The 22,075-nt window shown below is 36.6% G+C and overlaps 1 protein-coding gene across 3 annotated transcripts in view; it reads right to left on the reverse strand.

Moving 5' to 3' along the window:
• DNAI7 (dynein axonemal intermediate chain 7) overlaps nt 1-22,075 on the reverse strand; it is a 74,456-nt gene that overhangs the window by 26,745 nt on the left and 25,636 nt on the right. For all 3 annotated transcript variants that reach the window (XM_068560051.1, XM_068560052.1, XM_068560050.1), the window contains 3 exons: nt 21,127-21,273; nt 17,538-17,641; nt 15,550-15,859 (listed from right to left, as the gene is read on the reverse strand). In XM_068560051.1, coding sequence (XP_068416152.1) covers nt 15,550-15,859; nt 17,538-17,641; nt 21,127-21,273 — 561 coding nt within the window. The remainder of the gene's footprint in view (nt 1-15,549; nt 15,860-17,537; nt 17,642-21,126; nt 21,274-22,075) is intronic.

Here is a 22,075-nt window from a genome sequence, read left to right on the forward strand (position 1 = left end):
ATATGAAACAAACAGCATATCGAAAAGATTATGCACCAAAAGCAAGTGTCTCTACACCAGAAATTCCAGGTTGTTAATATATTAAACCAAGCAATGTAATAGATTATTAAATTAAAACCATGTAATGTAATACATGACAATTATTGCGTGATCATGTAACTTGATGCAGAAAAAGCTTTAAACAAATGCCAGCGCAATTTCATCATATAAACACAAAAGTAGGAGGAAAGGGACATTTGTTCGATATGATACAAAGCATTAGACAAAACACACAGGAAGTATCATGCTCAATGTTGAGGACTGAAAGGTTTATCTTTGAATTCAGGAACAAGGCCACGGTGCTGGCTTTCACCATTGTTACAATATTGTACTGGAAATTCTACCCAGAGCAATGAGGAAAAACATAAAAGGCATCCACATATGAAAGGAGAAAGTAAAACCATGTCTATTCACAGACACAGATGACAGCATCTTACATATATGTTTCCAAAGAATCAACAGAAAAATTATTTGAGCTAGTCAACTAATACCAGCAAAGTTAGAGGACAAAATATCAATACACAAAAATCTGTTTATTTGTATGTACTAGCAATGAATATTCTCAAAAGGAATTTAAGAAGACAGTTACATTTTAAATAATGTCAACACCAATAAAATATTTAGGAATAGATTTAATCGAGGTGCAAGACTGTACACTGAAGATCATACAACATGGCTGAAAGAAATGAAAGAAAACCTAAATAATGTGAAGACATCCCATGGTGATGGAAAGACTTAATATTGTTAAGATGGCAATAGTACATAATGCGATCTACAGATTCAATGTGATTCCTGTGAAAATTCCTGAAGGCCTTTGGGAAGAAATACACAAGCTTATCCTAACATTCATATGAAATTTCAAGGGACCCCAAAGAGCCAAAACAACCTCAAAAATCAAAGTTGGAGGCTCACTCTTCCCAATTTCAGATGTTAGTACACAGCAACAGTAAAAACATTGTGATACTGGCATAGAGATATACATATAGATCAGTGGAATTGAATGGAAAACAGAAATAAACACATCCATCTATAGTCAATTGATTTTTGACAAGGGAGGAAAACATTAAATTGGGGAAAGAATGATCTTGTCAACAGATGGTGCTAGGCAACTGGCTATCTATGTACAGAGGGATGAAATGGGACTCTTAACTCATACCACATATAAAAATTAACTCAAAATAGACAAAAGGCTTAGTCAACCCTCCATATATGTGGGTTCTGCATCCACAAATTCAACCAATTGTGGATCAAAAAATAAATCTAGAAGGTTACAAAATGAAAAACTTGAATTTGCCTTGCTGGTAACTATTTACATAGCATTTACATCGTATTTACAACTATTTATATAACATTTACATTGTATTAGATATTATAAGTCATCTTGAGATGATTTAAAGTATATGGGAATATATGTGTAGGATATATGCAAATATTATGCTATTTTATATAAGGGACTTGACCATCTGAGAATTTTGGTATCCACAGGGCAGTCCTGGAACCATTCCTTCATGGATACCGAGGAATGACTGTATAAACTCTAGAAGAAAACATGGTGATAAATCTTCATGACCTTGGATTTAGCAATGGTTTCTTAGATCTGACACCAAGGCACAGGCAATGAAAGAAAAAAAATAGATAAATTGGATTTCCTTAAAATTAAAAACTTTTGTGCACCAAAAGACACTATCCAGAAAGTGGAAAGACAGCCCACAGAATGGAAGAAAATATTTGCACATTTTAATACGTCTGGTAAAAAGTCTGTTATCCAGAATATATCAAGAACTTTTACAACTCATCAACAAAAAAAAAAAGCCAATTTTTTAAATGGACAAAGGACTTGAATAGACCCTTCTCCAGATGAGACATACACATGGTCCACAAGCACATGAAAAGATGTCAAATATCAAAATAGTAAAAATGGTGTGAGGCCATGGGCAATTATTAGGGTGGTAGCCTCTACAAAACTTCAAGGTGTTTGGATGAGGATAGTTGCAGTGACAAGTGCCATGTGGTTAACGGAGGAGTATCTGATGAGTGATGTTAAGTCTGTTTGGTGCAAACAGATTAAGCTGGTTATAATTATTCCTCATAAGGATAATATAAGGGATGGATCCACTATGTAGTTTAAGGGGTTCAGGATTATTGTGATTTGTAGTATACCATAGCCACCAAGTTTGAGTAGTACAGCTGCAAGAACTACAGATCTGGCAATGGGAATTCTACATGCCCCTTTGGCTGTCTGAGGTGTAATCTGTAGAGGGGCATTTTTTACTGTAAAAGCTATCATGCATGCTAATCAGATGAAAATATTGAATCAAGAGTTAGAAATTGTTTGGGCTCAGTACTGGATTATTAAAAAGTTTAGTGAACCTATAATATTTTGGATATATACTAGAGCAACTAGAAGTGGAAGAGATCATACTAGTGCATAAAATAAAAAGTAAATTCCTGCAGTGAGTAGTTCTGTTTGGTTTCCTCAGCGAGAGATAGTAATTAATGCTGGGACTAGTGTTTTTTCGAATAAGAATAGAATCAAATCAATCCTGTGGCAGTGAAAGTTATAATTAGGAATATCTGTAGCATAAATAATATAGTGATATATAGGGGCAGTAATTTGAGCTAGTGATTCTTTAGATAGGAGGAATTGGCTGGCTATGAGTATTAGTGATGAGTCATGTCAAAGTAAAAGTGCTGATAGAGAATCAGAGAAGATTAATGAAAAGTTAAGGTTGTTGTCATTAAATTGGTTAAGAAGGAATAAGCTAATAAAACTAGTAAACTGAAAGTGGTGGTATTAATTCAAATTATATATTTTTAATAATCATGTTAGTGGTATTAATATAATAGGTGGCATAATAATTTTTAAAATTGGAGAAGGCTGAGATCTTGTACATAATCAATATCATAGCTGTTTGATACTATTACTAGCAGGGATAATCTTAGTGCGGCTTTGCAGGCTGTGAAAACTGGTAAGATGATGGGTATTATGCTAGCTAGAGGGAAATGGATGTTTAGGATTATTAGGGTTGCCATAATGAATAATGATATTATTCCTTCCAGAAATAGTAGGGAGGATATTAAGTGGAATTGGTATATTAATACTCCCTAAGGGAAACTGTAAATGCTAGAATAATATTTACATAGATGAAAGGAACTTGATAATCATGAATTTAATCATAATTTAATGAGCCAAAATAATTTGCTTTAATTTAAACTAATTACCATATTTGGTCCACTCTAACCCCTTTTGAGTCCACTTGTAGGCTAAACTTATTGCTAGCAGTGAAATTAGGAGTAGCGCTATAATGAGTATTGTTATTAGATCGTTTGTTTGGGACGCTCAGGGTAGGGGCAGAAGGATCATTTCTAGGTCAAAGAGGAGAACCATAATGGACACTGTGAAAAATTTTATGAAAAAGGGTAGGCATGCTGATCCTGTAGTGTCAAATCCACATTTGTAAGGACTTGATTTTTCTGTGTGTTTAGTTGGGGAAGTTAGAATGTGATAAATACAAGTAATGACGCTTTTTTGGATGATGTCTTGTCATCATTGATACATTGTTAGGATGTTGGTTAATAAGCCCAAGGATAATAAAAATGTTGAGTTTAAATGGAATCATATGACTAGACCAGATGTTCTGTGAGGGGCTGAGAGGGCTCCTGTAAGAGGTCAGGGGCTGGGATTTACTATATGGAATGCATGGGTTTGGTGGGTCATTATGTGTCATTGTGTAAGTAGAGGCTTACTAGCAGGGTGTATACGTAAGCTTGAATAAGGGCTGCTGCAAATTCAAGGATCGTGAGTAGAATGAGAATAACAAATGTAATGAAGGCTGTGGTAGCGATAATGCTTATTAGGGCCAGGGTTGCCCCTTCAATTAAATAAATTAATAGACGGCCAGCTGTGATATTAGTCATTAGTCATACAGCTAGGGCCATTGGTTGGACAAATAAGCCAACAGTTTCAATAATTACTAGCACAGGGATAAGAGAAATTGGTGTTCCTTGTGGTAGGAAGTGGGCTAGAGATGCTTTTGTTTTATGGTGGAAGCATAATTACAGTTCCTGCTCATAAAGGGATTGCTATTCCCAAATCTATTGCAAGTTGTGTGGTGGGTGTAATGAATGTGGTTAAGAGAGCACTATTTATACTATAAACAAAAATTACCTCAAAATGGATTAAACATTTGAACATAGATCTGAAACCACAAAACTCCTAAAAGAAAACATAGGTGGGGTAAATTCCTTGACATCAGTCTTAGCAATGATTTTTTGGATTTGACACCAAAAGCAAGTATAACAAAAGCAAAAATAAACAAGTGGGACAACATCGAACTAGAAAGCTTCTGCACAGCAGAAGAAACAAGTGACAAAATGAAAAGGCAACCTACCAAATGTGAGAAAATATTTGCAAATCAAATATCTGATAAGAGGTTAATATTCAAAATGCATGAAGAACTCATACAACTCAATAGCAAAAATGGGGCTTCCCTGGTGGCGCAGTGGTTAAGAATCCGCCTGCCAATGCAGGGGACACGGGTTTGATTTCTGGTCCGGGAGGGTCCCACATGCCATGGAGCAAATAAGCCCGTGAGCCACAACTACTGAGCCTGCGCTCTGAAGCCTGCAAACCACAACTACTGAGCCCGCATGCCTGGAGCCTGTGCTCTGCAACAAGAGAAGCCACCACACTGAGAATCCTGCGCACCGCAATGAGGAGTGGCCCATGCTCGCCGCAACTAGAGAAAGCCCGCGCACAGCAACGAAGACCCAACGCAGCCAAAAAAAAAAAGCAAAAACGCCCAACATTCCAAATAAAAAATGGGCAGAGGATATGAATAGACATTTTTCAAAAGAAGACATACAGATGGCCAAAAGGCACATGAAAAGGTGCTCAACATCACTAGTCATCAGGGAAATGCAAATCAAAACCACAATGAAATATCACCTGTTAGAATAGCTATTACCAAAAAGACAAGAAATAAGTGCTGGTGAGAATGTGGAGAAAAGGGAATCCTTGTGCACTGTTGGTGGGAACGTAAACTGGTGCAGCCACTATGGAAAACATTATGGAGTTTCCTCAAAAATTAAAAATAAAACTACCATATGATCCAGCAATCCCATTTTTGGGTATTTATCTGAAGGAAACAAAAATACTAACTCAAAAGGATGTATGCACCTCCATGTTCATTGCAGCACTATTCACAATAGCCAAGACATGGAAGCAATGTAAGAGTTCATCAATGGATGAATGGATAAAGAAAACGTGATATATAGAGATAGTGGAATAATATTCAGCTATAAAAAATAAGGAAATCTTGCCATTTGAGACCACATGGTGGACCCTGAGGGCATTATGCTATGTGAAATGTCAGACAGAGAAAGACAAATACCATATAATCTCATTTTTTTGTGGAATCTAAAAAAAAAAAAAAAGTGAACTCAGATACAGAGAACAGATTGGTGGTTGCCAGCCTCAGGGGTGCAGGTGGACAAAATGGGTGAAGGTGGCCAAAAGGCACAAACCTCCGGTTATAAATAAATAAATTCTTGGGTTGAAATGTACAACATGGTGACTATAGTCAATAATACTGTATTTTATATTTGAAAGTTGGTAAGAGAGATCTTAAAAGTTCTCATCACAAGAAAAGAATTGCAGCTATGTGTGATGACGAATGTTAACTCGACTTATTATGGAGATTATTTCACAGTATATAGAAATATCAAATCATTGTGTTGTATACCTGAAACTAATATAATGCCGTATGTCAAGTATATCTCCATAAAAGTTTTTTTAATTAAAAAAAGGATATAAAATCTATATCATCATTTTGAAAGGCTACTACTTGACTGAATATTTTATAATCTGTGGACTATATTTGCTAATATAAAAAAACTTCAACGAACATTGTAGCATTCATTTTAATTTACTTGTCCTACTATTTCATAATAATAAATCACTAAAATTAAAATCACTAATAGGTACATTTACATAGTGCCAAATTTCCCTTAAGATTGTACAATTTTTTTAACAACAGTATGTGAAAGTGCCTGCAACCTCTCATGCTCAACCTGATAAGAAGTGATATAATGTCGGTTCTAATTTGATTATTTATTTGGTTATTTTTTCATATTTTTATTGACTAGTTGCATTTCTCTTCTCATCTGTCTACTCAAGTCCTTTGCTTAATTTTATATTAGGAAATTGTCTTACCAATTTGTATGAGTTCTTTTTTTTTTTTTAATACAGCAGGTTCTTATAAGTCACCAATTTTTTTTTTTTTTTTTTTAAACGTAACAGGTTTTTTATTTATTTATTTATTTATTTATTTATTTATTTATTTATTTATGGCTGTGTTGGGTCTTCGTTTCTGTGCGAGGGCTTTCTCCAGTTGCGGCGAGCGGGGGCCACTCTTCATCGCGGTGCGCGGGCCTCTCACTGTCGCGGCCTCTCCTGTTGCGGAGCACAGGCTCCAGACGCGCAGGCTCAGTAATTGTGGCTCACGGGCCCAGTTGCTCCGCGGCATATGGGATCTTCCCAGACCAGGGCTCGAACCCGTGTCCCCTGCATTGGCAGGCAGACTCTCAACCACTGCGCCACCAGGGAAGCCCTAAGTCACCAATTTTATACACATCAGTGTATACATGCCAATCCCAATCGCCCAATTCATCACACCACCACCACCACACCCCACCCGCTTTCCCCCCTTGGTGTCCATACGTTTGTTCTCTACATCTGTGTCTCAATTTCTACCCTGCAAACCAGTTCATCTGTACCATTTTTCCAGGTTCCACATATATGTGTTAATATACAATATTTGTTTTTCTCTTTCTGACTTACTTCACTCTGTATGACAGTCTCTAGATCCATCCACGTCTCAACAGATGACTCAATTTCATTCCTTTTTATGGCTGAGTAATATTCCATTGTATATATGTACCACATCTTCTTTATCCATTCGTCGGTCGATGGGCATTTAGGTTGCTTCCATGACCTGGCTATTGTAAATAGTGCTGCAATGAATATAGGGGTGCATGTGTCTTTCTGAATTATCGTTTCCTCTGGGTATATGCCCAGTAGTGGGATTGCTGGATGATATGGTAATTCTATTTTTAGTTTTTTAAGGAACCTCCATACTGTTCTCCATAGTGGCTGTATCAATTTACATTCCCACCAACAGTGCAAGAGGGTTCCCTTTTCTCCACAACCTCTCCAGCATTTGTTGTTTGTAGATTTTCTGATGATGCCCATTCTAATGGGTGTGAGGGGATACCTCATTGTAGTTTTGATTTGCATTTCTCTAATAATTAGTGACGCTGAGCAGCTTTTCATGTGCTTCTTGGCCATCAGTATGTCTTCTTTGGAGAAATGTCTATCTAGGTCTTCTGCCCATTTTTGGATTGGGTTGTTTGTTTTTTTAATATTGAGCTGCATGAGTTGTTCATATATTTTGGAGATAAATCCTTTGTCTGTTGATTCGTTTGCAAATATTTTCTCCCATTCTGAGGGCTGTCTTTTTGTCTTGTTTATGGTTTCCTTTGCTGTACAAAAGCTCTGAAGTTTCATTAGGTCCCATTTGTTTATTTTTGTTTTTATTTCCATTACTCTAGGAGGTGGATCAAAAAAGATCTTGCTGTGATTTATGTCAAAGAGTGTTCTTCCTATGTTTTCCTCTAAGAGTTTTATACTGTCCGGTCTTACATTTAGGTCTCGAATCCATTTTGAGTTTATTTTTGTGTATGGTGTTAGGGAGTGTTCTAATTTTAGTCTTTTACATGTAGCTGTCCAGTTTCCCCAGCACCATTTATTAAAGAGACTGTCTTTTCTCCATTGTACACCCTTGCCTCCTTTGTCATAGATTAGTTGACCATAGGTGCGTGGGTTTATCTCTGGGCTTTCTATCTTGTTCCATTGATCCATGCTTCTGCTTTTGTGCCAGTACCATATTATCTTGATTACTGTAGCTTTGTAGTATAGTCTGAAGTCAGGGAGCCTGATTCTTCCAGCTCCGTTTTTTTCCCTCAAGACTGCTTTGGCTATTTGGAGTCTTTTGTGTCTCCATACAAATTTTAAGATTTTTTGTTCTAGTTCCGTAAAAAATGCCATTGGTAATTTGATAGGGATTGTGTTGAATCTGTAGATTGCTTTGGGTAGTATAGTCATTTTCACAATATTGATTCTTCCAATCCAAGAACATGGTATATCTCTCCATCTGTTGGTATCATCTTTAATTTCTTTCATCAATGTCTTATAGTTTTCTGCATACAGGTCTTTTGTCTCCCTAGGTAGGTTGATTCCTACCTATCTTATTGTTTTTGTTGCAATGGTAAATGGGAGTGTTTCCCTAATTTCTCTTTCAGATTTTTCATCATTAGTGTGTAGGAATGCAAGAGATTTCTGTGCATTCATTTTGTATCCTGCAACTTTACCATATTCATTCATTAGCTCTAGTAGTTTTCTGGTGGCATCTTTAGGATTCTCTATGTATAGTATCATGTCATCTGCCGTGATGACATGTTTTATTTCTTCTTTTCCAATTTGTATTCCTTTTACTTCTTCTTTTCCAATTTGTATTCCTTTTCTTTCTTTTTCTTCTCTGGCTGCCGTGGCTAAGACTTCCAAAACTATGTTGAATAATAGTGGTGAGAGTGGACATCCTTGTCTTGTTCCTGATCTTAGAGGAAATGCTTTCAGTTTTTCACCATTGAGAATGATGTTTGCTGTGGGTTTGTCGTATATGGCCTTTATTATGTTGAGGTAGGTTCCCTCTATGCCCACTTTCTGGAGAGTTTTTATCAGAAATGGGTGTTGAATTTTGTCAAAAGCTTTTTCTGCATCTATTGAGATGATCATATGGTTCTTCTTCTTCAATTTGTTAATATGGTGTATCACATTGATTGATTTGCATATATTGAAGAATCCTTGCATCCCTGGGATAAATCCCACTTGATCATGGTGTATGATCCTTTTAATGTGTTGTTGGATTCTGTTTGCTAGTATTTTGTTGAGGATTTTTGCATCTATATTCATCAGTGATATTGGTCTGTAATTTTCTTTTTTTACAGTATCTTTGTCTGGTTTTGGTATCAGGGTGATGGTGACCTCATAGAATGAGTTTGGGAGTGTTCCTTCCTCTGCAATTTTTTGGAAGAGTTTGAGAAGGATGGGTGTTAGCTCTTCTCTAAATGTTTGATACAATTCACCTGTGAAGCCATCTGGTCCTGGACTTTGGCTTGTTGGAAGATTTTTAATCACAGTTTCAATTTTATTACTTGTGATTGGTCTGTTCATATTTTCTATTTCTTCCTGGCTCAGTCTTAGAAGGTTATACCTTTCTAAGAATTTGTGCATTTCTTCCAGGTTGTCCATTTTATTGGCATAGAGTTGCTTGTAGTCATGTCTTAGGATGCTTTGTATTTCTGCGGTGTCTGTTGTAACTTCTCCTTTTTCATTTCTAATTTTATTGATTTGAGTCCTCTCCCTGTTTTTCTTGATGAGTCTGGCTAATGGTTTATCAATTTTGTTTATATTCTCAAAGAATCAGCTTTTAGTTTTATTGATTTTTGCTATTGTTTTCTTTGTTTCTATTTCATTTATTTCTGCTCTGATCTTTATGATTTCTTTCCTTCTGCTAACTTTGGGTTTTGTTTGTTTTTCTTCCTCTAGTTCCTTTAGGTGTAAGGTTAGATTGTTTATTTGAGATTTTTCTTGTTTCTTGAGGTAGGCTTGTAGAGCTATAAACTTCCCTCTTAGAACTGCTTTTGCTGCATCCCATAGGTTTTGGATCATCGTGTTTTCATTGTCATTTATCTCTAGGTACTTTTTGATTTCCTCTTTGATTTCTTCAGTGATCTCTTAGTTATTTAGTAACGTATTGTTTAGCCTCCATGTGTTTGTATTTTTTACGTTTTTTCCCCTGTAATTCATTTCTAATCTCATAGCATTGTGGTCAGAAAATATGCTTGATATGATTTCAGTTTTCTTAAATTTACTGAGGCTTGATTTGTGACCCAAGATGTCATCTATCCTGGAGAACGTTCTGTGAGCACTTGAGAAGAAAGTGTAATCTGCTGTTTTGGGATGGAATGTCCTATAAATATCAATTAAATCTATCTGGTCTATTGTGTCATTTAAAGCCTCTGTTTCCTTATTTATTTTCATTTTGGATGATCTGTCCATTGGTGTAAGTGAGGTGTTAAAGTCCCCCACTATTATTGTGTTACTGTTGATTTCCCCTTTTATAGCTGTTAGCAGTTGTCTTATGTATTGAGGTGGGCCTATGTTGGGTGCATATATATTTATAATTGTTATATCTTCTTCTTGGATTGATCCCTTGATCATTATGTAGTGTCCTTCCTTGTCTCTTGTAGCATTCTTTATTTTAAAGTCTATTTTATCTGATATGAGTATTGCTACTCCAGCTTTCTTTTGATTTCCATTTGCATGGAATATCTTTTTCCACCCCCTCACTTTCAGCCTGTATGTGTCCCTAGGTCTGAAGTGGGTCTCTTGTAGACAGCATATATATGGGTCTTGTTTTTGTATCCATTCAGCAAGCCTGTGTCTTTTGGTTGGAGCATTTAATCCATTCACGTTTCAGGTAATTATCAATATGTATGTTCCTATGACCATTTTCTTAATTGTTTTGGGTTTGTTTTTGTAGGTCCTTTTCTTCTCTTGTGTTTTCCACTTACAGAAGTTCCTTTAGCATTTGTTGTAGAGCTGGTTTGGTGGTGCTGAATTCTCTTAGCTTTTGCTTGTCTGTAAAGCTTTTGATTTCTCCATTGAATCTGAATGAGATCCTTGCCGGGGAGAGTAATCTTGGTTGTAGGTTCTTCCCTTTCATCACTTTAAGTATATCATGCTGCTGCCTTCTGGCTTGTAGAGTTTCTGCTGAGAAATCAGCTGTTAACCTTAAGGGGATCCCCTTGTGTGTTATTTCTTGTTTTGCCCTTGCTGCTTTTAATATTTGTTCTTTGTATTTAATTTTTGATAGTTTGATTAATATGTGTCTTGGCGTGTTTCTCCTTGGGTTTATCCTGTATGGGACTCTCTGCGCTTCCTGGACTTGGGTGGCTATTTCCTTTCCCGTGTTAGGGAAGTTTTAGACTATAGTCTCTTCAAATACTTTCTTGGGTCCTTTCTCTCTCTCTTCTCCTTCTGGGACCCCTATAATGCGAATGTTGTTGTGTTTAATGTTGTCCCAGAGGTCCCTTAGGCAGTCTTCATTTCTTTTCATTCTTTTTTCTTTAGTCTGTTCCGCAGCAGTGAATTCCACCATTCTGTCTTCCAGGTTACTTATCCGTTCTTCTGCCTCAGTTATTCTGCCATTGATTCCTTCTAGAGTAGTTTTCATTTCAGTTATTGTATTGTTCATCTCCGTTTGTTTCTTCTTTAATTCTTCTAGGTCTTTGTTAAACATTTCTTGCATCTTCTCGATCTTTGCCTCCATTCTTTTTCCGAGGTCCTGGATCATCTTCACTATCATTATTCTGAATTCTTTTTCTGGAAGGTTGCCTATCTCCACTTCATTTAGTTGTTTTTCTGGGGTTTTTTCTCGTTCCTTCATCTGGTACATAGCCCTCTGCCTTTTCATCTTGTGTATCTTTCTGTGAATGTGGTTTTTGTTCCACAGGCTGCAGGCCTGTAGTTCTTATTGCTTCTCAAGGGCAACCTTTTTATAATAAAGGACAGGGACTTCCCTGCCAGTCCAGTGGTTGGGAATTCACGATTCCACTGCAGGGGGTGTGGGTTCAATCCCTGGTCAGGGAACTAGGGTCCCCCATGCTGTGTGGTGCGGCCTTTTACCTCAGCGGCATCACCTCCCAGCAGGTCCTGAGGAGACCAGGCTCCTGTCAGAGAGAAATGGACCCCACGATGTCCCAAAGCTGAAGCCCCAGCGGGTCCTGAGGAGACGGGGCTCCCGTCAGCTGCACCCGGAGCCAAGTCCGCAGCTATGAGTTTTTTATATTAGGATACTAACCATTTGTTTTATACGCTTAAATATTTTTCCCAGTCCATTGTCTTTCAAGTTTGTTTACAATGAAGTTTATTTGGCTATACAAATGTTTGAATTCATAATCTCCTTTTCTTGTACGGTTTTGGTTTTGATGCACTAATAAGTAAGAAGGGCCTTCTTAGTAAATATGATAAAATAACTTTCCTACATTGTCTTCAAATACTTTTATTATTTTATGAGTTTTTGATTAGTTTTTTTAATATTTAAAAAAATATAAAATCTGTTTTTGTTTTTAGTCTGTAGAGGGAAGTATGAATGGAAATTTATTTTATTTCATATCTTAGCTAGCGGTCCCAGTGCCAATCATTATATTAAACTCATCCTTTCCTTTGTGTTCTGGAACTTCTTTTACATAGATATTGGATCTCCTACTTCTTTCCACCATTTATTTTACTTTTTTTCCCCATAAGTTCCACCAAATTATCTTTATCCCCTTCTTTTGAGCTGCTGACTCTATAAATCCAACGTTTTTTTTTTTTTTTTTTTTTTTGCCACTCCGCTTGCGGGATCTTAGCTCCCCAACCAGGGATGGAACCCATGGCCCCTGCAATGGGAGCACAGAGTCCTAACCACTGGACTGCCAGGGAAGTCCCTCCACTGATTTTTGCTCCCTGAAGCCTACTCACATTTACAAAACGTGCTCTGTTGAAAATTAGTGACAAGTGGAGGCCCAGCTGACAATTGTTTCCATCAGCTCTCTTTCCTTTCCTCCCCAGCTTAGCAGGGCAAGTGGTTCTGAGGTGGGGGATTGATTCTTCACTCTCTGCAGTTTACTGCCACTGCCTCCCCCCTGCCCCAACAATCCTTTCAGCACAGGAGATGGCTTTTCCCACCTGCCTCGGTACACTTAGGCAGTACTATGGGATTCTTCTGCTTCTGTGGAAATCATCCCTACTTCAGCATTACTCACGTTAACTTTTCAGAATGCCATGGGGGTTTTGGAAGGATGGGAGAGCACACATCCATAAGCATAAGCATCTACACACATGTCTGTTTGGTGTGATGAGAGGACTGGTTCCTGGAAATAGGGGTGCTAACTAAATTAAGTTTAGTCTCATCTGCTAGGCAATTTTCTCTTTTTCAATCCCCTGATAACAAAGTTCTGCCAGCCAGGTTCCTCCATGTACCATTCACACAATTCTCAGTCAAGCTTCCCAGGCTGTGGTGAAGTTTCATAGGGTAAAACTATTTCTGCTATATTACTAATTGTCTGATCTTTACTCTGGGTTTCCTAGGCTACTTATTTGAGAAGAGCTTCAGTATTCCATAAAATATGCATTACCATTCAGTAGAATGCTTTTCCTTGACGTACTTTTGTGGCATTATCGACATTAGCATTGGTATACCTGTAGTCATCATTATAAATTGAAATGGTTCAATAAAACATTAAAGAATAATAGAAAAAAAAACAGATATAGTCAAACACGTTGGAAAGGGCCATTTAACTGAGGAAAGCTTAGCTTGGTAACTTTGAGCTCACCAGCTGAGAGTAAAGGAAATGACTTCTTACCCTAATAGATGACAGACCTGGAGAAAAATATATAACTGCACTGTTTGATATTATAGTGATTTCATATGCTGATATATTTAATATAAAACTATTTTTTGGTAGTTTTATACATAGAACTATAATGAGTCATTACTGCATAAGGCTGCTTTAACTGAGACATACATGCATAAGGAAGAATTGCTTTAGCCCATCTAAATTCAAGTAATATTTCAAATTATATGTTTTCTAATTACTGTTTCATAACTTTTAAATTAGTAATGGCAAATTCTTAGGTAAACTGTTGATGGGTTTTTCAAAAAATATGATCAAGGAACTTGAGGAGCAGAAGTTATTCAATATTTTTATCAGATCAAGACCAAACATTTTTAGATACTCTTTTCATACAACAATTTTGATAGTTTTTAATTTGTTCTTTGTTTTCATGAATTTTCAGTCAAAAATCCTGCCAAATTTTATTGTAAGTTTATGGGTCTTCATTTGATTTTCTACTGCACGTTTAAATAATGTAACATCCAGTACCCATTTACTCATTCTTTATTTCCCCCCCCTTAGAAATCAGTGTGTCACTTCCACTCACATCTTACTAGCTAAAGCAAGTCACACGGTCACCCCTAATTTCAAGGGGGCGAGCAGTGTAATTCTTTCCTTCCTGTCCAGGAAAGGGAAGAAAACTGGAAATACTGTTGAACTCTAGTAATGCTACCATGCTACCTGAGAGGGAAAATGAATTTTTTCATTATAAAAGCTACCAGATTGCTCAAAAAACATTCCTTTAAAAGTGACAAATTTTTAAAGAAGAACCAATCACTTATTTCCCACTTCTGTGAAATATCAGCTATATGCAGGTTTCTGGGCTCTCCTCCCCTTATGCCTTTTAAATTTTTTCATCATTGTAATCACACACTAAATACTGTTCTTTGTACTGACCATCATGTCTTATCCATTTTTTATATTGCTGCAGAATCATTATAATTTTTGATTCTGGTGGAATCAAATGGAATTTTTCAATTAAATATGTTCTTAGAATATCTAATAATCGTTATTCTGATTTCAAATTTGTATTCAATTTAATTCTTAACCCTCACCTGTGTTTAAAGAAAACAAACCAATAAACCAATACACTTCATATCTTAAGTACCTGTAGGAAAACCTGGTCCTTCCTAAAATGCAAATTGTCCATGGCCAAACAAAAAGCTGCTCAGTTCTGAGAAAGTGTTAATAAATTCTAAAGAGACAATTTATTCTACCTTAATAAGTAAGTAGCTTGAAAATCCTGGAAATAGAAAGAAAAAAAGAACAGAAACCAACTAACAGAATATGATTATTAAATTGCTCAACTAACATATTATTATATCTAAAGATGTCAAATTTTAAGAGAGTACAACAGTTTAAAAAATATCAGTTTTTACTTCATATAATTCTTTCTTACAAAACCAAAAGCTGAGGAAGTAAGAGTAATGTAAGATAATCCTTCAGTTTGTGAAAGTATTTATCACAAGTTCCCTTAAGTGAGTTTGAAATATAATAAATACGCACAAATTAAATTGCTTCAAAGCTTTTTGGGAGTGAACCTAAAATAAAAATTAGCAATTCCTGTCCTCAACTTTAGGATATAGAAGCAACAGGCTCAACTATGAATAGTGACTATGAATAGAAGGCAAGAAAAAAACACAAACACACAAAACTGAGCCATTGGCAAGAAAGTAGCTTTCAGTTTCTAGTTGTTTAGGAAAAAATCTTGAGAATGCGTCAAGGGAATCTATAACACCTGTTGCATGAAGAAAAAATATACATTTAAAATGTCTCAGGGAATTCCCTGGCAGTCCAGTGGTTAGGACTCCACGCTTCCACTGCAGAGGGCACAGGTTTGATCTCTGGTTGGGGAACTAAGATCCCACATGCTGCACAGCACAGCCAAAAAAATTAAAATAAAAAAAAAATGCAATTAAATTCTTATTTAAAAAAAAATAAGTGTCTTACCGTTTGTCCTTCAACACCACCTTGTTCGTCAACTTTTGTTTCTTCCTCATGAACTGCGTTAGACTCATCTTCTTGTTCATTATACTCTTCTTGGAGATCTTTGCTGACTGCTGCTTCTACACTCTTAACTTCATCTTTGCCAAAGTAAGTTACCGTGGACGTGTGTTCTTGTGGTGCTGTTGGAACAGGGCCTAATGGCGTGACATGATCATAGCGAGTATGTAGGAGTCGTAGAGCAATGTCAGATGTTGCTAATATCCTTGGAATTTCAAATCCAATTTGTGTCTCAGAGAATCTGATACTTCTGTACCTGTTAATTAATTTAACAAAAAGGATGAGGCTCTAGAAAATTCTATGTCTGTTGTAAATTTATACCTAAGCAGTATTTCTCTCCACTTTAATTTCACCACAGTTTTGAGTCCTGACCCATACTTGCTTTCTTTGCAGCATTTGGATCCAGTTGCTGATGTTACCTTCTCAAAACTCTCTCTTGGGACCCATGACTCCATACTCTTCTCCTCCATCTCTGGCAGCTCCTTCTCTGTTTCCTTTGTATGGTCTCCTTCCTAAGCATCCCTTAAACGTTGATGTTACTTGACTCTCCATCCCGAGCCCTTCTTTCTTCTCCCTCTACATACTCTCTCTGGATATTATTATTTCTATGACTTCAATTATTATTTATATTATCAGTAGTGTTTAACATGAGTTCTATGTTTCCTAGGGGAAGAAGCATCCCTGAATGAACTTTAAAAGGTCCCAAAATGCCCTTACATATGTGTGAGCATATGTAGTAAAGTTCATAAGAGTCTATGACTCCCCAAAAGTTAAGAACTATCAATCTGTATGACTCTGCAAAATATGTCTCCAACTCAGATTTCTCTCAATGCTTTCAGACAGTTGCACTTTGATGTGTCATAGGTACTTCAAACTCAACAAGTCTGACACTGAGCTCATCATACTGACCACCCCCTGCTCTCTCACCATCATCATCAAAGTAAAACAAAACTTGTTCTGCTTCCACTATTCCTTATCTTAGTAAAAGATACCATCTAATTCTCTTCTTAAGCCTGGGTAGTTAATACAGGGATATTCATTTTACTTTTCTTCTTTTAAAATTATAGATTAATTTCCTTCATCCTTCTGGATATAACATATTTTACAATGAAAAAGGTTATATTAATATATTGACTCTGATTTAAACCACAGAGTATTTTGTAGCAAATGTAACTTGGAAAATACTTTGTTCCTCACTTTTACTAAATACCAGAAATAAAGTCCAATACTTTCCACTGTCACAGGACTAGTCTTTTCAGAGTTGGGACCAGAACCTAGGCCTCCTAACTTTTATTCAGATCATTTTTTCCTAAAACTTGCTGTCATACTAACTCAATTATTTTGAAATGTTTGAGATAAAGCAGCAACCAAATGATCGTGAATTTATCATTATCTCTATCATTCCTCAGAATGATATTACTTTGTTGAAAATAATCGGGGAAACATCACTTAAATTATCTAAAAAATAATAAATATGAAAAGTATTCTTTTTTGAAAGTATTATTTTTAACAGTTCACAAAAGATAAATTTTTAAAAAGTTTCAGATTGCCATGTAGAAAGCACCTACCACTTCTACTTTTTGGTGGGGAGGGAGGTTAAGTGGGTGAAAAGAAGAGGAGGACCCTGATATTTAGTCAGTGTATATTTGTGCTAGACACCATGCTATGTATGACCTTTACATGTGTTAACATTTAATCCTCAGCCCAATCCTATTAAGTTAAGTGATATAATCATCATTTTACTGTTGATATACTGAGGCATAACAAGGCTAAGTAACTTGCCTAAGATAAATGGCAGGTCTCTGAGTCAAACCCCAGTTGGCTGACTTTCTAACATGGGTTTTTATAAGTATGCCATGCTGCAATGCAACAGGCATCTGCCTGGTCATGAGACTATAATGTCTTCAGACCTACAGTATCACCCATGGGAATACCTTGGATTTTTCTTGAGGTTTGCCCATACATATAGAGTAACATTTTCATCTCGAATGACTTTTTCCATGTTTCCACTGTCCAGATCTGCTAAAGTACTAGCTTGCTGTAAGAGAAAAAGAAAACATTACTAAGATTAGAGGTCTCATAAATTATGCAATTTAGATAAGTTATTTCATCACTTAGGTGTTGGATTCCCTTCAATATTAAAAGAGTTATTTGGGGACTTCCCTGGTGGTGCAGTGGTTAAGAATCCACCTGCCAATGCAGGGGACACGGGTTCGATCCCCGTTCTGGGAAGATTCCACATGTCGAGGAGCAACTAAGCCTGTGCGCCACAACTACTGAGCCTGCATTCTAGAGCTCGCGAGCCACAACTACTGAAGCCCACGCGCCTAGAGCCGGTGTTCCTCAACAAGAGAAGCCACCGCCATGAGAAGCCCGCACACCGCAACAAAGAGTAGCCCCCGCTCGCCGCAACTAGAGAAAGTCCACGCAGAGCAGCAAAGACCCAACGCAGCCAAAAAATAAATAATAATAAAAAAAGAAACCTTGAAAAAAAATAAAAATAAAAGAGTAATTTGGGTAAAAATAAGGTTCAATCAAAATAACAAAGAATTGTTTTAAAAAATTCTCTAAACGATAAAAACATATTTACTCAATTAAATATGCTCCCCATTTTCTACTCAGTTTCTCTTACGGTGTCTAAGGATTGAAGTTGCTCCTGTATTCCCAGGTAGCACTTGTGGATTACTCTTAGGTTACCCTTTTCAATTTTAACATTATTGTGACTTTTCATTTTAACTATATACATGCTTCTTTATCCTTACCTTATTAAAATGTAGATTATACTACTGCAAAAGGTAGCCTATTTCTGAACATGCCAAGTTTAGAAAACAAAATATCCAGATGAGTCATGTGTTTTACTAGTCCAATACTTGATAATCAACATTAAACACACAATTTAAGGATGTTCTTAAGAATTCTTTTATAAAGACTAACATAGCTTGATGCCTATTGCTTAAGATATTAGTTTTTCAAAGGGCTTAAATAAGTCAATATGTATTTGGTTCCTATAATGTAAAAATTTAAATGTACTGGGAGTTGAATTTATTGCTTTTTTTTTTTTTTAAGTGATTGTTCTGGGAATTCCCTGGTGGTCCAGTGGTTAGGACTCTATACTTCCATTTCACGGGGCACAGGTTCGATCTCTGGTGGGGGAACTAAGATTCTGCAAGCTGTGCCAGTGTGGCCAAAGAAGGAAAAAAAAGAAAAGAAAAAAAAAAGAAACAAAAGTGATTGTTCTCCCACACTTTTTTTTTCTGTGACATTAACTTTTTGAAGTGTCCAGGATAGTTGCCTTGTAGAACTGTTCCACACTGTGAATTTATCTAGCTGTTTCCTCATGGTTTAACTTGCTCCTCTGTTCCCTTTATTTTTTGTACACTGGAAGTTAGGTCTAGGTAGGTTTAATCAGATTAGATGAACAATTTTCGGCAAGAAGGCACAATAGGTAATGTTGTGTTCCTCACATTGCATCCTATCAGGAGGCATATGATGTCCTACTGTTAACAATGTGGACTTGATCACTTAATTAACGTGGTGACTACCCCTATCTCCCCTTGCAAAGTACATTTATCCTAGTCAATAAGTAATCTGTGGTCTAATACTTTGGCACTATGAGAATAATGTGTTCCCAAACTTTTCGCCTACTTATTGAGGTAGCCATTGATGATCCTTATCAATTATTACACTGGGGATTGAAAAATGGTTATTATCTTACTGATCATTCCTTCCACATTCATCAGGTGGTATTCTTCCGTAAAGAACTGTTCTCTCTACCCGCCACTCCACTTTCTCCTTTCCATTTTGGAATGTCACTATAGACTCATGAATTTTTATTTTATTCAAGGTTCTATAATCCAGAGGTCCCCAACCTTGTCGGCACCAGGGACTGGTTTCGTGGAAGACAATTTCTCCACGTACTGAGGTGGTGGGGGGGAACGTTCAGGTGGTAACGTGAGCGATGGGAAGCAATGGGGAGCGGCAGATGAAGCTTCCCTCGCTCACGCACCACTTACCTCCTGCTGTGCGGCCCCGTTCCTAACAGGCCACGGACCAGTACCGGTCCTCGACCTGGGGGTTGGGGACGCCTGCTATAATCAATTATAGTCATTATTCTTTCTGATATTCAAATTATCCCCAACTTGACCAGTGGGAGCTTCTTTTAGTCCTGTCTCTTTGGCTACGACTCCATTAGTCTTTGAGTATTTGCTTGTTTTCTAGCACAAGATAACTCAAACTCATCTTTCAATAACAACCTTATCTTTCACTTTCCCTGCCCCAAACTCGAATCAGCCATTTACCACAATTAGACCTGGTTCCTTTTTATGGGATAAAAAGAAATCTGGTTCATACTGATACTTCCATTACAAATTTAACATTACGGTATTTTTTTCTAATCTTCTTTTCTTCTATATATCTTTTTTCTCTTAGAATAAAAATCTTGATTACTAATAATTATAATACATTTCCTTACTGGCTTTTTCTTACAATATAGATAAAATAGCTGCAAAATTATAATATGAATATTACTGCCAAGAATAAACTTAGCAATAACAATAAGCCTTCTTTACAGTTTTTTTTTTTTTTTTTATTTTTTTATTTTTGGCTGTGTTGGGTCTTCATTTCTGTGCAAGGGCCTTCTCTAGTTGTGGCAAGTGGGGGCCACTCTTCATCGCGGTGCGCGGGCCTCTCACTGTCGCGGCCTCTCTTGTTGCGGAGCTCAGGCTCCAGACACGCAGGCTCAGTAATTGTGGCTCATGGGCCTAGTTGCTCCGCGGCATGTGGGATCTTCCCAGACCAGGGCTTGAACCCATGTCCTCTGCATTAGCAGGCAGACTCTCAACCACTGCGCCACCAGGGAAGCCCTACAGTTCTTTTTATAATTAGAACATATTCTACCAAGCCTATAAAGGTGATTGTGTTCTAGACCAAAAGAAACCAAGAGAGAAAACAGCCAAAAGCAAGGTGTGACCTTACATTGTTTTCTGATTTAAAAAACAAAACAAAACAAAAACAGCTATAGAAGATATTCATGGAATATTAGGGAAAATTTAAATATGGACTGGATATTGGAATACATTATGGAATTATTATTAATTTTCTTAGGTATAACAATGGCTCTATAATTATTTGAATATTATCATTAGTACTAAGACATTTGGGAAAAATAGAGTGACTACCAGTAATTGTAATCTTGTGTCAACTGATTTATCTAGAGTGTATAGCTAACATACAAGGTTTTGTGAATTTATTTTCATAATGGTCCTGATAAACTTTAGCAAGTATAAGAAAAAAAAAATCTAGACTTCAGCTACACTGATAATGCTTCATTTCTTTAAAAATAAAATATTCACAGTTGTTAAATCTGGATAAATACATGTGCCTTAAGTTGTTCTACTGACTTTTCCATAACCTTTTAAATCTTCAAAAAAAATAAAGGACACTGGACTTTAAAAATTATATAATATAAAATCTTAACTCTTACAAAAGTCAATAATAACATATAAAGCAAAATATCACACTTACTCTGAGAAGTATTTCTGTGGCTATGTTAAACTTAAGATGAAGGAGCTCCTGCAGTTCTAGAATTGATCCTTGGTACTGTATTATATTTTTCTCTTGCAAATCATATGATGGAGTTTCCAATAAAATTAACTTCAATTTCTCAATTAACTATAAGTAAAAGGAAAAATATAAAGTAAAAATTTACGATTAAAGTAATCTGACACACAAAGAAAAAGTGAAATGGGGGACGTTTTATCACTTTTGAATTGAGGAACACATCACCAGTAAAACATATAAAAATACTTTTCTGTATTTATTCTATTATTTAAGATCCTGGAAAAATAAAATATTTCCTCCAAAAGCTCCACTATAAGAATTCTATACTATGTGTAACAGAGCTGTCATTAGTGAGCTGATAGAGGAGGCACAGCTTGTCACTACTTAAGACTGTGGAACAACAGAAACAATAACAAAATGATGAGGAGGAGGAGAGTGAGGAGAAAGAGGAAGAGGAGGAGGAGGAGAATTACTAACATTTACTGAATGCTTACTATTTGCCAGGAACTGTTCTAAATGCTTTATATGTTTTAATCCATTTCATCCCATCATAACTCTATAAGGTAGGTACTGTTTATTGTGCCTATATTATAGATGAGGAAACTGAGGCAACCTGGTTCCACCAGTAAGGAGCTTGGAAGACACCACTCAATCCTAACAAGTGAAAAGCTGAACAGACTGAATAACCAACCACTATTCTTTGATCCATAAAAGAGGGGAGGACACAGAGCAAATCCCTGTCCCCAAGATTGGAGAGACCTACAGGTGAATACAGGGAGTCCGTTTATCAGAGCAGAATGTCAGGAGCAGAAACCACTGCAGGAACCAGTGCCAGGTCTGTAAACCTGAACTGTAAACAATGAATTGCTGGGAAATTGCTGGGAATTGGTGGAAAACTCCGAGAGTTAAAAAC

The sequence above is a fragment of the Eschrichtius robustus genome, chromosome 13 (genome assembly GCF_028021215.1).
Source record: "Eschrichtius robustus isolate mEscRob2 chromosome 13, mEscRob2.pri, whole genome shotgun sequence".
NCBI classification, from domain to species: Eukaryota; Metazoa; Chordata; class Mammalia; order Artiodactyla; family Eschrichtiidae; genus Eschrichtius; species Eschrichtius robustus.